The following is a 17,501-nucleotide window of genomic DNA, read 5'->3' as shown; positions in this document are numbered from 1 at the left end:
ACAAAAATGAATGGCAAGGCAAGACAGAGTGACCAATTCCACTGAATACAGAGGCATTGCAATTTCCCTGAGGTTGCAGCAAACAAACATTAAGCGTTTCTAGGAAGGAGTGACATTAGTTGAAGCTTGTCAGCTATTTGCAGTTTCAGGAAGAAGTGCATTGAAAAAGTTAGTATGGGCAGCAAGTCTCCAACATTTATCCCATTCAAACAAGGCTGGAGAAGCAACTGACTGAAAAGTTCCTCAACAGCAACAAAACATTGTCCATTTCTTTAACTGTATCTCTGTGATTAAGCAACGGTCAGTGCATGTAGTTTTCATAATGAAATTAATATGGTGAGACAAGACAAACTTATCAGAAGAACTGAAGAGCTTGTTTCTGTCATCTGTATTTACCAAGACAGTTTTAGAGGGTATTTTTTAATTAGGGGGCATCTCTGGAACATAATAGTATGTTTTTTGGTTCAAGACAACCTTATTAATCAACCCACAGAAGGACAAGCAAGGTTTCTCCTATCATTGTAATATCCTTACAGGAAAAGATCATCTTTTGAGTACAATGTCTGTAGCAATAAACAGTACCCTGTAAGGGGCAGGATAAGCAGTCATTGCAGAAGAAACAGTAAAGCTGCCAAGAGAGAATGTTCATTGTATTGGGTAGAAAAAAAATAAATCTGTATTTCATAGCCAAAGAGCAAAAAAGCAAAAAGTGAACCATGAAGGCCTGGTCACTTCCCATGCTATTCAAGGAGACCACAGCTGTCACTGTTATATCAGAATAAACTGAGCAGATACCTTTCCAAAAAGAAAAATAAAATCTGCAATTTAAGAGGAAAAGTTTTTCTACTGTATTGTTCACTGGAATATCTTGCTTAACGTTATGGGTGCACTGCTGTTTCCATCCACCAAAGTAGGGAACACTGTCAACTAGACAACAGACTAGCTGGCTCAGCTTTGGAGATCTGGCACCAAAGGCAGGTTCCTAGGAAACTCAGTATCATGGTTAACGGAACTATTAAAACTGGGTCACATAATCAGGAAGCAGCTTTGGATCCCTCTGGAGTGTTCAAATAACTTAATTTCTCACTGTAAGCACCATTTCCTCTTTTGGCCACTCCTTGTTCCCTTTCTGTAATACTCTGAGAGAAGGTGTCACCTTCTTTCCACGCCAGAAAGAAGGAGCAGTGACAATTCTGGTGCTGGTGAGCAGCAAGCAGGAGAGCAGTGACCAGCTAAGGCAAAACTCTCTGTCTTTCTGCAGCCGTGTACGTAAGGGAGAATACTGATTGGGTGAGTGAACTGATGAGAAGCAATCTGAGAAGGGAAGGGCCAATTAAAGGCAATGACAGCTGAAGAGAAATAGAGCATAGTTGAGTAACAATACTCTATTACTCTGAAAATCATGTTCATCTCTTGGTACCCGTTTAAGAGAAACTGACTCCCAAAGCATTGAAAAGAACATATTTACAGCATCTCAAACCTTCTCTGTTCATTGGTGATCTCTATTTCTGCAATAGGTGAATTTTAAAAAGCAGAATTTTGTCATATTTGCTCATTTGCTCTCTCTTACTGAGTTATTATGTACACACAGAAGTGGAAGACCCAACAGCTCTTCTGTGACAAGATTGTATCAAGCTCTTCCTTTATACCTGCATTACAGTGCTTAAGAGTTTCTAATGGCAAAGAAAGCAGAAGCACTGATTTTTAGTTAAAAGTACAAAGCAGAAAGTGTTTACTGCAACCTCACAGAAATTGGAAGACCAATTTCATGGCAACTCTTTGACTCACAGACTTTTGGTGGATTCTCAAGAGAACCCTTTTAGTACAGCGATCCACTGTGGCAGCCCACTTCCTCTTGGCCTCCTCATCCTCCTCCAGCAGGCATCTCCTCAGGTCCTGCTTGTCGGCCTTGCTCAGGGTCCTGTCAGTAACGGGACGCACCAGCTGTGAGAGGTTGAGGTGACTGTACAGGCTTCTCTCCACCACATAGGTAATATTGAACTCGCTGACAGAGGTGCGCCCTCGTAGCCTTCTGTTTGGGAAGCCACAACCTCCACCCCCTTTCGTTTTGTGCCGCAGTAATTGTAGGTCGCAAGCTGTGGGGGATGCTCCTTTCCTAGCAGGGCGCTGGCAAAGAAAAGCTCTGGAACAGGAATAGTTAGTATCCATTTTCTTCAATCGGATCTGCTTCCTTACACTCTGAATCTCCTCCAGGGACACCAGAAGATGGTGCTTGTGCCTGTTGCTGTCATAAAAGCAAATGCTTTCTGTACTTACCCCATGGCTCAGTGAGCCGAGGCTCTTCTTCATTTCCCCATCTGTTAAGGAGCGGCAAACTTTCTGGGACTTCTCCTCTTCTGGGTAAGAGAAAAATGTCCCAAGTTTCTTGGGAGGCTTGATAAGGCCACGGCTGTCTGTTTTGCTGAAGGTCTTCACCAGCTTTCGGTTAGCTCCCCACGTATCAAGGCTGCTGGATGAGGGAGAAGTAGTAAGTGAGTCCGAGTCATCCTCTGGCTGCTTTTCACAGGAGCTGTCAAAGTAGAATTGCTTCTTGTGAACTCCAGAGTAAAGTGCTGATCTATCATCCAGTATAGGAGAGTTGTCAAATGAGTGCTCTTCCACACCTACAGGGGACAAAAGCAGCATAGCACTTGTCATTGTTCATAATTCTCTAAGATGTTTCCCTGTAGAGTCTTACTGTATTTATTCAATATATCACCCACTTAAGTTGGAAGAAAAATATTTTTGATGTAAATTGCTCAGAAGTTATTTTTGAGTGGATAAACCTGAAGCAGTTCCTTCCATTCTTCTCACTTCCAGAAGTGAGAATTCTGGGATTAGTTAACAACAGACAGAAGACAACATCCTGTAAGTAAATTCATCATTATTTTAAGTTTCTCTCTTTCATCTGCAGCAAAGACCACAGATGTTCCCACTAACAACCCCTTAAAAGCTGGAGCTGGGATCTGTTCCTCATGTTTTTCTTCTGATACTTGCATATGATGCTCAGTTCTAGTGAGCTCACAATAGGTCAGAAGTACACCCAGGTATTAAACAAGTACTTCTCAGCTCCGGTTTTCTAATACCTAGTGCTCCTGTGGATGCAGAAAGGAGTACTTTTTTCAGAAAGTTATGGAGTTTAACTCCAGGATGAAATTTGAAGTTCTGGGGTTTTGATGGGGGAAGAGGCACCAGTTTTAGTCACACAGAATTTATTTAGCAGATGCAAAAACAAAGAAGTAGGTCAAACTGCAGATGTGCCAATTACAACAGTGTCCTGGTAATGAAAGAAACACTTAGTTTTCACCAAATTTTTCCAGAAAATATTTAACAGGAATATTTTGCAACATAAGTACTGGACATGGGCAGATAGCCAGGTTTCCTTTTTGGAGTGGAGAGAAGGGAATAAAGAACATGAAACTGCAATTCCTTTTAATATTTATCACACAAGAAACTTTTCTCTGGTGTTTTCTTTTAAGCCAAGTATAGGCACAGGTTTTAGATGTAGTAACGAGGTAGGAGTAAAAAAAAGTACACATCCTCCTCTGTCTCCCTGACAAATTTCACAGCATTCATAGCTGTGTATGCACATAAAATATGACTGTATTTATTTCTTTCCAAAATAAATTTCTTAATGACCAAATTTTGCTTTCATCTTTGGTTGCTTCCACAGTCTTAAAGCAGAGCTAAATTTGAACTGTTATCAAAATACCTACCACTTGCTAAACTGGCTCATTCAATAACAAGGGACACCTTTCATGATGACAGATTAGCAGCTTTGTATAGGATTCCTGCCTCACCTTCAGTTCACTGTGTTGGCAAAACTTATTTGGCATACATTTGTTGAAACCTAAGATGCTATTTTACTGTGTTAAAACTCATCATGACATTGAAGGGATCACATATGACATGCAACTTCCACTCTTGACAAATTTATTGGGGTATGCCTGTAAACTGGAGTCTTGTTTTGACACCACTTTCCCTGGCCTGTCCAGCTTGCTCTTCTCCCCCTTCACATATTAATTTGAACAGAAAATAGACATTCTCCTGGGACTGAGTATGCACTAATAAACAATTTTAGTCCACTAAGTAAGTATGTTTTTAAACAGCTTGTAAAATATGCATTGTGTGTCAACACTGCAACAGATGTTATTTGGAGTGAGTTCATGACACAAAGCCATAATGACACAGATGTAGATGTGATGCATTTTTAAGTGTTATATAAGAACGGTGCCCAAGAATTAGGAAGTTTCAGTTATTTGGCTCACTTAGGAGGAGATTAAGACAAAATACATATGAATTCAGATATTGGCAAATTTTAGTGAGTATTAGCTTAGCCAAATGTACATCCATTGAGATAACAGAGTCAGTAATAGAAATATGGGAGAAGAATCTGAGATTAGTGTGCTTTTCTCTAAAGTCTACAGGAACAAATAAGGGAAATTTGTCAAAGTTGTTCGTGAAGAAATTTTTGAGTAGGATTATGCAGAATCTTTCTTCCAGGAAACTGCATGTCAGTTTTCAAAATAAGTTTACTCTTACACTATACTAAAGGCTGCTGAATATTAATGAATTTATTTAAATTTTACTGATGTTACTCAACCAAATACTGTAGCCAACTTCCCAAAACCTTGTCATCTGTGATTTCACATTACTTCACATTCATAAAACACATTCAAAGAATCACAGCAAAAAGCTCAAAAACCGATCCACTCAACTGCAGGTAACTTGGAAGGCCAGACAGCAATCCCAAATCTGACCACCCTATTTTTTGTGATCTTGCACACCTCTCTCATATATCCAATTGGGAATACAGATCTCTCTTATGAGAGACTGGGATGGACAACATTTATGAAGTACTTTTAATTTGCCATATGAAAATTTGAAAGGAAAGTCATAGATATCTATTGCTAAGGTAGACTTGACTACTTAGGGGCCCTTCCAGTTATACAGAAATTATGCATTAATTAATCCATGCTGTTATTTATCAAGAATTGGTTCTGCTATAGAGTTTTCCAAGAGTGAATCTATAAAGAAACTCCAGAATGACAGATAAAGTACAAACTCAGATTACAGATAATTTAATCAGAGAAGCCTAGTGCTAGAGAAGACAGCAGATGGAAAAAGAAGGAGAAAAAGCATTTTTTGTTTGTTTGTTTGTTTTTATACAGTTGCTAATTCAGTGCTTTTTCTGCAGGGAGCAGGGGTGGAAAAACTCAATGGAAATAAAAACCCTGAAGGATTGGCATACTTAAGTGAAAGACTGAGGTAAAAAGGAAATAAGGATGTAAAGCGCTTTAAGAAAGGATATGGAGAGAAGACAAATACTCAATATGCTGAAGAGGAAGTCTGGTTCAACTGCAGGAAGGCATCTGCATGCCCAGCAGTCCCTGAGCTGCCTGCTCCTGTGTCTGCTCCCGTCCCTGGAGCCTCCTCCTGATTGCTCCCTGCAGCTTTTCCCAGACCCCTGAGGTGAGAAGGAGGAGGTAGGACAGGCTTCTCTAAGGGCCATCTTTCCCCAGAGCAGTGGAAAAATAGTCCTGTTTAGTTTGTCCCATCTGAAAATCCACATTTTTGTTTCCAAGGTATCCCAGCTTTATGCTCACCATATGGGGTGATAAAACCTTTCCAGACAGGGACAGCTGCCCATTCCAGAGCTCTAGACTGGCCGTGCCTTTCATGCCAGCCAGTAACACCACCCATAATGTAGGAGAGGCAGGCTGGATCCCAGATCTGCCAGCAGCTTCCTGCCACATACGCAAGATGCACGTGTTCTCCTTAAATGCACTAGGAAGAATCACAGTTCTGCTCAGCTCACTGCAGAGCTGGGGGAATTGGCATACAATGCCGGGAAGGCCACCAACATAGAGAGGTGCCCACAATTCCAGTGAGGACTCAAGCACAGCTGTGCAGAGAGGCTCCTGAGGATCAGGCTCCATAAATCTGAGTGCTCACACATGCATACAGGTCATCCGGACTTAATTCTGCAGCATGGTATTTCCAGGGTCTGAACTCTGCTTCCCTTTCCCCATCCTCCTCCTCCTCCTCCTCCCTTCTCTCCCTCCTCTCTGTAGGGAGCAGGGTGCATTCAGAAGCCAAACTGCAGACAGGATCCCCCAGAAGTAGAAGTCATGAGGCAACCTCTATCCCACAAGAATGTCTGATAGAGGTTCTGTATTTTTGCCACAAGGTGATGCCACGGGTTCAACTGCACCACCAGACAGCTGCTACCTTCCGAAAACAAGCAGGGGAGCTTCACCCGTGTGCCACCCTGGGCCAGGGAGGAGGGTGCAAGCAGCGTGGTAATAGCTCCACTTACCTCCTTGCTGAGCTTGTGGGGCAGCTGGCTGGGATTGCTCCCAGGCTTGTTCCCTCCCCAGCATAGGGCATAAAACATAAGCCAACTCCTAATCTCTTAATGAGGGGCTCTCCAGTGCTGCTCTGAGAATACCAGATCAGCAGTAACCACATTCTAGGTTGTCACTTGCCTCCTTCTAAAGCCTAACAATTCAATAACTTAAGGCATACACAATAGACAAGGCAGTTGTTCCTACTACCGTCCCTTATGAATACTCCACCCCTCCCTTCCCCAAGCCTCCACTTTCTGTCCCCTCTCAACAGAAACATGTATTCACACAATTTTAACCATGTTGCTTTTTACCTTCTGTGCTGGGTTTTTTCATTTCTTCAACTCTTATGAGTTTCTTCCTGACTCTGCGAGTAGAATTCACCAGCTTGTGCAACCTCTTAAACTTCACCGACTCCTCTGTTTCATCATCGGATTGTTCTCTTGACTGGCAAAGAAACAAAGGGAATATTAATAAAGCAGTAGTTCCACAGCTTGCTCCTTCAAGTCAAGTTAACCCAGCTCATCTGCTGCATTGTGTCAATGCAGCTCTGTAACTGGTGCTATATTTTCAGCTCGGGACAGACAGAAACCGAGGGTTTTCTTGTTTTCTTTTTTTTTTTTCTCTTTCTTTTTCTGAAAGCATGACATACCATTTTGATTTCTAAATCTGTGCAACGTAAGATCCTAGGCACTGAAATGCATTCCTGCCCTTGTCTTTCTTCATATGCATTGTGTAATAACTACTTCCACGTCCTCTTCCAGTATGTTTCAGGCAGGGCTCTTTTCCAGGGCTCTTCTTACCATACCAGTTATGCTCCCGTGGTTTAGTCAGTCCCTGGTCTGTCTGGCATCTCAGAACTTGCTGTTTAAACCCGGTTATAAACAGCTTTTCCAAACTGAAGCTCTGTCACTGATGACTTCTCTTTTTTTCCCCCCAGTCTTCCCAGAAAATCAAAAACAGCAGCACAAGAAAGGGATGGGAAGGAAAGGAAGGAGGAGACCTCATCTGCCTCACTCACGGACTGCCACAGCTACAAAATATTCCCTTCCTCCTCCCTGCTCCTTACACTCCTCCTGAAGGCTCTCGAGGCTGGAATTAAGATGGACAGAGCATTCCTCCAGCACTGACCAAGGGAAAACTCTGACCTTTTCAGATATACAGTGCAGTCCATATTCCCCAGCATCCCGTTTCGTTTTGCATCTGATCCAGTATGCTCAGTTCCAGCTGTTTTCCCTCAAGTATCAAACATTACAGAGACAAAAAAAAATTCCCTTCTCTCCAGCAGCAGTGACACAACAAGCTGAAACAATCCATTCCTTGTGAACGAGAAGACAACTTCGATTTTCGAGCCAGATCCAATGTTCAACGTGCTACTTCCTCTGTTTTAATCAGTTCAGAATGTGGAAGGCGGCGGGGGGAAGGGCAGGGAAGGGGAGAGGAGAGGAGGCCAGCAGGGCTCTCTGGCTTGGCCAGGACAGCCCTGGCATCCTGCACTGCTGCACATTCCTGCGCGCAGCACAGGCTCCAGCTGGAGTGCGGTATGGATCGTATACCTTACTTTGTTTGCACTCAGTCCCAGCCAATTCACAGCATTCCTACTGGTCAGCTCTAAAAACCCTCATGCAACTTCCTGTCAGTGCAGCTATCTGGCTTTCCACAGTGTGCTCATCCTTTTTTACCCTTCTCCTTAATTAAACTTTTAAAAATAAAGATCCCCAAGAGATGCAAGCCAAGTAAAAACAAACAAACAAAAAAACCCCATCCCCTTCTCTTCCCAGAAAAAAAAAAATCTTTCTGCTTATCTGGAGGATGAGTAAGAAAGGCTGACCATAAAAAAATGCTTTCTACTTTTATAGTGCACTTAAGTACCAGGATGAGGTACTCAAGGCAGATGCCATGGGGCAGGACACCAATGAGCAGCTTCATTGGAATGCTTCCAAAGGCACACACAGTGCCTGACAGAGCCAGTGCAGCCCTGAAAGCCTACCTCCCAGGGATGCACCTCACAAGGGCCCCAGAACCACACCGAGGCAAACTTCAACAAACTTCTGCAAGGGCACTGTCCATTACCAGTTTCCCACAAACTTTGCATTACTCCAAAATAAGGAGGAATACCAAACTGACCACATATGGCAGTAGGAACTGTCATTCTATCATCCAAGAATTGCACAAATGCGTTTATTGTGGTTGCAGACTGGTAATTAATAAACTTCCTTTGGGAAAAATAGGACTGTAAAGAGTACCGGGGTTGTTTACATCAAATAAATTAAGAAACAACATGAGTATTAATTCAGAGATTATGCCTAGGACAATGTAGTGATATGTCAAACAAGACAGACACATTTAGATAAGATGATGAATGGATTATTGACTGTAATCAAGAAGTTCAGTCAAGACTTCTTGGGCCATTAAGTGTGTGCTGGCAAGAAACCATCATGCATATTTTGCACTCAAGATATGTTTATTTTAAATGCAATTATTCTAGGGGATTGCTTTCCCTCATTACTTTTCATAAACCCTCAGTTTGCAAGACTACTGTTTTTGAAACCATGAGGTCTGTAAGACCTAGAGAACAGCTCACACCTGGTCCTCCCACCCAGGATTTTATTGAAGAATAAACAGCTAGTCCTACTTTGCACCACTGATATTTGATAAGAAACTGTGTCCCCTCAGAATTATGAAGACTTAATAACAACAAGGACAACAATGAAGAAAGAGCTTTTACAATGTCTGACATTTGCATTCACAAGTACCACAGCAAAAACAAGTGTCAAAATAGCCTCAGCACAAGGGACTGAAATCAAACCCGAGTGGGTGGTACAGAGGGTGCTCACCAGACTTCAAAATAAATGAAGTCCAATCACAATTATGTGGCAGCTGCTTTTCCCCAATGCTTCAGGACTCCTAGTACCCTTTTGAGCTGGAGTCCTCCACAAGCAGCAACAGATCCTTTCTATCACCAGTGTTTTGCAGGTAGGTGAGAACTGGTCATGCTTTATGGGTAGGTAAAAGAGAAAGACAGAATCCCTCCAGAAGCCTACTTCCTATCATACCAGACAGTGACAAAGAAATCTTCTACAGTGAAAAAGAGTGGACAATAAGTTTATGCAAAAAGGCCTAAAAATTGTGCTGCTCAGGCAACTTTATTGTCAAATAATGCCAATTCCTTGAAAATGAATGCATTTTCAAAAAGGGTTACTCTTCACTTGCTTCCTGTTTTTGAATCAACTTTTTAAGAAAGGACTTGGAATTATCAAAAGTTTCCACTTTGGCACATGGGAAACAGAGCTTAATTTTCCAGCTGAAGCAATGCTTTATTTTACGGCTAATATTAAATAGAAAACAGAAATGTAAAGCATTCAGGCCATAACTGACATATTTGGAAATCACTGAACTTCCATGCTTTGACTTCCCCAACCGACTGTACCCTCCCCTCTCTCATGGTTACAGAATTGCATTTTTTTGTAGCTGTCCCTGACTTCAGAAGGGAAAATTACCCCAATATCCCCAAAGCATGGCAGGCTGGCCCAAACGGCTTCCTGGACAGCTCTAGCAGCGGGGCCTTGGCACAGGGCTGGGATGCTGTCAGCTGCCAGCCCCCTTTTCCTCTCTTCCCCCTTCACAGGCACTCCAGCGTGCTGCAGCACTGCAGAAGGGTTACCATGGTCTGTTATAGAGTGGATGAGTCTGCAAGATGCTCAGCCAGAGGCTCTGCGGCACTGGAGGAATCCATGCTGCACCCTGGCCACCAAAGCCTCCTGGCCCCTGGCACATGGCTCTTCCACTGGGCCAAGCCTCAGTGTCCTTAACGTGCTGATAAAACAGCCAGAGCCCCTCCAGCTCCCTGTACCCCTGTGAACAGTGCACAGCCAAGGCAGGCCTCTCCCTGTGCCCTCAAGGGGACAACAAACAGTACTGCAAATAGGAACAACTTAACTTCCATCTCCTCCGCTCCAAATTTTTCCATCCGAAAGCCCATATGGCTCAACTTTTAATTACTTTGGCTAATGCTGTATGTAGTAATTCTGTGGTGCATGCTTAAGTGTTTCATTTCTGGTTTCCAGGGCAACATTACATCAGATTGCAGACAGCTGGCTCCAGAGCCCTAAACCATAGCAAATTGGCCGAAGCCGATGCACAGAATCGCGCTGGTGAGAGCGAGCGCGGGGCTCGGCCGGGCTGCGGGGACGCGGCGCAGCCCGCGGGGCCCTCGGCGGGGCTGGCCGGGCGGAGCCGCCCTTCCCTGTGCCTTGGAGCAAGTGCAGCCCGCATCTGCGATGCTCTCACGGCGCGGACACCCGCCAGCTCCGAGAGCTTGGCTGCACAGACGCGCCGAGGGCTGCAGGGAGACAGGGAATGTATTAACAGCATCTGGAAATACCAAGAACTGCATGCAGAGCACTGCGGCCACCACGTACCACACGGCTGGAAAACTACAGAAGCCAAGGCCAGTACCCACTGCCCAGCTTTTCTCTGAAAACAAATGTGGTCACAAACAATGAAGATGCTCTCAAATCTAGAAGAAATAAATCCATTCTGCCACCTCTCGCCTCCCTTCACCCTGGAAAACTTCCTACTTGTGCACCTCTTTTCATCACCTCATATGCAAGATCAAAGTAAAGAGCTTTATGCTCAGGAACAAATAGGAAATCAGCACACGTACTCTGACATTCTAGGAGCTCTCTACAGCTCTGCTCCTGGCACCCTTCTCGCTTTCTTTTCTGCTTTTCTCACGCAGGCTCTTTGCTGCTGCTTGCTCGGGAGGCAGGGCACACGCCTTGCTCTGCTGCTCTCTAACATCCAGCCCATTTCACACGCCACAGAAATAACAATCTTAACCTCCTTCTTTGAATTAGTGCTTCACAGAAAGAGAGGGAGAGTGAGAGAGAGAGAACTAACATTTATTAGTGTTCTTGGTATTAATTGGCAAAATGTAAACCAGAAGTAAGTAGCTGGCTTTTGACAGGACTATGTTTGGAAACACTTCAGGGTTATAGCAGCAGCCCTTAAAAAAACAGGCAAAGCTCAGAAGCCATGTCCCAGTAAAAATGTGTAAGAAACACTAGAACAACATCCAGTTAAAACTATCATAACTGATTAATTTGCTTCAGCTCCAGAAAAAACCCCAAACATATATGACTTTTACATGATCCGTGTGAAGCCATTTAGACAGACGTTAAAATTTTACAGTTTGCTTTATGCCCAGTAATTGTTCAGCCCCAAACTGAAATCTCTAGGAAACCTTCTAAGAAAAAAGGAAATCTTTTAAATTTAAGCTGCAAATCTTTTTCACTGTCAGACAATTCTTGTTCAGCAAAGCGGGGCAAAAAAACCACATTTAGATTCATAGACACATCACATCACATCCCCCAGCCCTGGCTAGCTCAGCTCAGAACTACGGGCTCTATAGTAAATGCAAAGAGACTTTGCTGTTCCCTTTAGGAGATGTGGTTACACGTGTCCTTTCTTCTTTCTAACAGGCTTTCCATCTGCCAAAAATCCCAACCATTCTAACTTTAAAGTTTTTTATTAAAGATGCCTGGACAAAGTCAGAGACAGGAAAATAGAACAGAAAAGAACTTAAAAGCCCAAGGAAAGGAAAAGGAAAACTGAGAAAAGCTATGCATGCTGTGCTGTGCCTAAGAATAACCACAAAAGCCTTTTCTCTTTCTCCCTCTCCGAAACAGGAGGCACATCCTCTCCACATCATGCTACAAGCTCAGTGACTTACCAGCTTCGGCATTTATAGGCCTAAAGCTCAGTTTCGAGTATTTTCCCCTGAGTCCTCAACCGCTGTCAGCTTTGTAACCTTAAAATTTAGGAGCAGACACTTCTTCTTAAGTATTGAATTTGCTCTGAATCCTGCACACAAAATGCCTCTTCTCTTGAGTTACATTATCAGACACCAAACTGGCTCCGATTCCAGTGCTGAATATGTAAAGAAGAAAAAAGCGTGATGCTGGACTCAATTAGCTGTTTTCTGCTCACTGATTGATTCCCCCAGTTACTCGCTAGCTGCATAACTTACAAGAAAGGCATAAGTCATCAGCTCTAAGCAAATCTTCTATTCACCACAAGGAAAAAAGGGAGTGTTGTACATGGCAAACAATCCCTGTTTTCACTGATGAAGGCTTGCTGACCTCTTGCTGGCCTCCAGTTCCTTAATTACTGTCTATGGAATTTCAGTGAAAGAAAAAAATACAGAGAATCTCTGCAAAGCCAGGACGAAGAGTGACCCTCAAACACCACCACTAGAGTGGAGGCTGTGTCTATAGGAAATGTAACTTAAGCCCTTTACCAGGCTTTTTTTTATTTTCTCTTTTTAAATTCTTTTGTCAAAAATCCCTGGAGAATTTCCCTTTATAAAGGGCTAATTAGAAAGAAAAATAAACCTTGCTTAAATGTTTTTTAACTTGGTGAACTTAGATACTCTTTTTGATCTTTCCCCTCAGTTTCAGTGCTAGAAAAGAACATAAATAAGAACTGGAAAGAGAAATGATGGTCCAGAAGTGGTGGCTTTATTGTAGTGTGACTCCTAGTGTGTAGTACTTTATTGAAGTATTGTAGTGTGACTTTTAACTTCTCTGCCTAGGCTGGGCTCTCATCTTGCTTCCCAAGAAACAGACTCTGAGAGGCTCAAGTAAATTAGCATTCCTTTTACAGGCAACCACACCTTATCCCAAACCTCACAAGAAATACAGAATTTGGACATTTCTTCTCAGAGCACAGAAAAACAAAGAACAAAATTGCTTCTTATTGGGAACGCTGCTGTCCAGGGGTGGAAAGCAGAAGCACAGATGTACCACAACAGCACCCTCTTCAAGCCAGGGAAGATTCCCCTTTATCAGGACCACACTATCAGTGGCCTGTTAATCTGGATTCACTGCAAATCAATCACAATGTGAAATCATAGCTGGACTAAACATCTATTTCCTTTGATGACTGGCTGATTTTAGTGAGCCCCCCAGTCAAACAGTCTTCTTCAATTTCTCCACCTTTGTACTAGTGACTGTCCACAGCTTTTCCACTCCCTAGAGGTCATGTAAACTAGATTTACTAGTGTGCTGTTGCTGGGTTCTTATCCCTGAATTACTTCAGCCCCAAAACTCTGATGTAAAGCCCTATGGAAAATTCTAAGCTTCAGATAAAACCAGCTAGTGTTCTCCAGTTTCAATAACATACAAGCCCACATCAAGTGAAACATGACAGCAACTTCCTTGAAATGTATCCCAGATTCCCTTAAAAGTTCACGGCCATGAGTGAAACTGATTTAAGTTTGGGGCTTTGCAACTTGAGTTTTGAAGGTTTTGGGTTTCATTAAGAAAGCTTCACAGACCTCTAATCCTTGCAGAGGCTGTTTATTAAAAAACTGCATGAAACTAAGACGTGATAATCTGCATCATATCCTGAAGTTACAAATTTTAAAGAAAATTAACAGAGGTTATAAATATATATATTTTTTTTTGCCAGAAGCATGAATTGCAAGGGCTGTGCAAGTCTAAAATGTGCAGTGTCAGCTCCTGTAGGTAACCATGTCTGGGTTTGATCTGCGATTACTTATAAGAAAATCAAAGGAGCATCCAACGGCTACTTTGGTGAGAGATATATTACACATTAACTGGTGACGACACTGCATGCTGAAATTAGTGGGAAATATTTGTCATAAGTAACGAGAGCATGAAAGTTTGATTCTCCCAGGAGGTCTGTCTTGATACAAGAATAGCTGCTTAGGCAAATTCCTAGCTGTTAACTGTTTCCAGGTTTTAGCTGAATTTTGAGAAGCACATTGCTGACATTTGTATCTGCAAGCCAGACACATTTCCTCATGGTGAAGCCCTTCTCTCACTGATTAGCATTATTAATTTTAATGACATTACAACTGTACTCATGCACCATTTGTCATAGGTATATGTCGAAGAATGAAGATGTGTATTACATTATTCTGTACCTGTTACAATGCAACATTCTTTTCTAATTCTCCTGCAGACTCCTCTATACATGGAAACAAAAGTCCTCAACAAGACTCTCTCAACTGAATCTTGTGCTCTGGCAAGGCTAAGAAGATCCAGAGAAAATTCCTATTCTTTGGCATGGGCTGTACTATGAATGAATGGAGTACTCCACTGGCGCTGGAAATCCACCTCTCGACTTCTTGGAAAACCAAGGGTGAAACAGCAATACATGAAACACAGCAAAATTAATAGAAGAGAAAAACAAAGAAAAAGAATGAGAGCCCTTTAGCAAAGGCTGTATTAACTTGAGTTATATTCTTATACCTTCAAACAATCAGGCTGTAAATGTTATCATCCAAAGCATGAGGAAGGAAACACCAGCATCAGGGAAGGAGCACAAGTGGTAACCAATGAGAGGGCAATTAAAATTTTCTATTGTACCACAAGAGTATTCAGCCTGTGTCTGCCAAATAGGGCGGTGAAACACATAGCTTTTGAGATTCCCAATTCTCGAACTGAGCAAAGCTTTGTTTTAATTTAATAGTTAGGTCTCAGAAAAGATGGGGGCAGGGAAACCACATTATGGGTCATAGCATCTCCTGCTGGCTGATACATGGAGAACAGGAAAAAGCTGGTACCACCCCCCCACCCTCTCAGATACAAGCAGAAAAATTAGCTGCCAAAAGAGTATAAAAAAAGTGAACTAGTATGTTAGAATAAATATTAAATTAATTTGCCTTCCCACCTCCCATCCTTCTCAAACACATGGCCAAATATTTTGCAATAGAGTAAGTCAATAGAGCTTGTCTAAATGCAGGCAAACAGTAATGTTATGAACACGCCTAACTGCAGCCACTGCTTGGGTGTTACTGTAAACTCTGAGTCATGACAGAAGGAAGACTTTTCTTAGAGACTTTACAACAGGTTAATTACAGGAGAAACTCCTGCTGGCAGCGAGCAGGTTTACTTGGGCTACATTACTGCCAGCTGCTCAGGACAATCCTATGGTGACAATGTTTTATTCTGAATAATTTGCAGCAGTGTCTTCTACAAATTATGAAGTGTTCGGAACAATTTCAGAAAAAAATAGGTAAAAAACTCTTTAGAGTGTTCTACAAAACCAAATACAAACACATCAATGGTCTTCTGCTTTGCTATCATCACTCCCCAGCACTGACCTTACGTTGGGTTGTGTTATGGGAACTGTAATGATGATTTGCACTTCCCTCATGAAGGTTTTTGTATTACTGTACCCATGGGAATTCCTGCTCTTATACATAGATAGACAGAGGGGAAAGATCGTAAGAAAATACATTGCAATTCTTCTGCTACCTGCTTTCACCAAAAGGTGCTGGATACTGTTCCTGTGATCAGTGGAAAAGGAGGGCAGCCAATGCCTCTCAGGACAGGTCCCTGTGACAGGCTCATAGCGTGGGAATTCACCAATACCATTTTGAAGCATGTCTTATTATAGGTTCTTTTTCATCATAACTGTTACTAAGCACTGACAGTATTACAGGAATTTGGGTAGTAATAATAAACATATCATCCAATACAATGAGGCACACTGGTGCCTTTCAGAAAATCTTAACAGAAATTGGGTCACTAGATTCTTTGGAGCAAAGATGAAAGTGCTGCATTCATTCATAGCCACGCTCAGCAGCAGCTCCCCTCTGTTACTCGAAAGAGCATGCAGGGCCTGGAGGCGGAAACAAGTTCTCCAAGAGGAACTAAAACACAGAAACATCCTCTTCTACCCTTTAGCCTTTCATGGAAAAGAAACCTTACCAAAAATGGTGAGTCCTGGGATAACAGCAAACCAGGGCTAACTTCAAAATATTCACATTACTTCGAATTAAATACTACTGTTTAAAGTAAAATAAACCTCATCACACCCTACTCTCCATAGATACTCGATGCTAATTCCCAATATACACTGACTCTGAACTTATTTCTAATAAATTAAACTGACTGTACCAAAAGAAGGACTTTTTCCTGCTTATGCTAACAGTCCTGTACTATAAGAAATAATAATGTAAACCCATGGTTAGAAATTTTAAGAATCCATCACTACTATGAATAAAAATCAATTAAAAATAGATGCATTTAGAAAGCATCCATATACTGAAATACAGTATAACCCTGAATAATGTGGATTTGCTGTAATTATGCTTAGATTTACTCTTGAGGTAATTGCTGCTACAGAAGTTACACTTTCATTACTTCTTTTCTTCCTATTCTTCGCACTTACCAAACAACACAGTAATACTATCATGAGTCAGAGATAATTATACTAGACTTCATCTTTTGTCAGAGTTAGGTTCAGCATCTCTGGGCTGAAATGAGTACAGCTCAAAGTCTATTCTCATCTGTTACTCTGCCTTTGATGCCTGTAGCAGACACAAACCCAATTCCGCACAGCCTTTCAACTTTCAGCCCTATTTAACCACTTGTTAAAAAAAAAATAATAAAAAAAAATAATAGTAAGTACAGGAGTTAAGAAATTATTATCTCAGTCCAGCTAGAGCTATTGTTGTGTGGACTCTGGTATTGCTGTGTGCCATCTGGTAAAAAATGGACCTATGGAAGACAGAAAAGAGAGGCTACACAGGTGGAAATTGTCCCCAGCATCAGCCTCATGACAGATGCAGATGTGCATAACACACTTATGAGTCTGCACCACTGCTGCCACTCTCCTCAGAGAAAACATATGGGGTGCCAGTTTCCAACTGGTAATGTAATGACCCTGGGAAAACAAGTGTTTGGAGGGCAGGGATGTAAAACAGCACTGCAGAGCCCCTCACTGCCCATATGTGGGCCATACTGTTGGAGGGAGATGCTGCTTTTGTTCTCTCCACTCATAAATATTACAGCCTGTCCTGAGGCTGCTAAGGCACATCTGGTAGGGGAGGTGATGTAAGACAAGCATGGCACAGCTCACTGTGGCACCTTTTTAGCTACACTACCTGAAAGTTTGCTGAATGGGTGAGTATCACCCGTTGATCGACACCAAAATACAGAAGATAAGACCAACAAACCACTTTAGTCCAGAGATAATTACTCATAATAAACTTCATTTAACTTGCATCTAGAGAAACTGTCAGTGAAGTTAATTAGTGGTTTGTGTCAGTGTCAGTACACATATGATTCACACTTCTGTCAAGCTCCCTGGTGCTTCCTCACCATTTCCCCACTCTGG

The 17,501-nt window shown here is 42.2% G+C and overlaps 1 protein-coding gene across 7 annotated transcripts in view; it reads right to left on the bottom strand.

The window, feature by feature from the left end:
* The window catches only part of LOC130250733 (SAM and SH3 domain-containing protein 1-like), a 521,685-nt gene that overhangs the window by 24,982 nt on the left and 479,202 nt on the right, over positions 1-17,501 (bottom strand). For 5 of the 7 annotated variants that reach the window (XM_056486743.1, XM_056486745.1, XM_056486746.1 and 2 more), the window contains 2 exons: positions 6,662-6,794; positions 2,278-2,624 (listed from right to left, as the gene is read on the bottom strand). In XM_056486743.1, coding sequence (XP_056342718.1) covers positions 2,278-2,624; positions 6,662-6,794 — 480 coding nt within the window. Of the gene's footprint in view, positions 1-2,277; positions 2,625-6,661; positions 6,795-6,999; positions 7,474-7,495; positions 7,687-17,501 lie in introns of those variants that run through there. The other 2 variants (XM_056486750.1, XM_056486749.1) reach the window with 2 other exon arrangements.

This window comes from Oenanthe melanoleuca, chromosome 3 (genome assembly GCF_029582105.1).
Source record: "Oenanthe melanoleuca isolate GR-GAL-2019-014 chromosome 3, OMel1.0, whole genome shotgun sequence".
Lineage (NCBI taxonomy): Eukaryota > Metazoa > Chordata > Aves > Passeriformes > Muscicapidae > Oenanthe > Oenanthe melanoleuca.
This window is presented reverse-complemented; position numbering and strand designations above follow the sequence as displayed.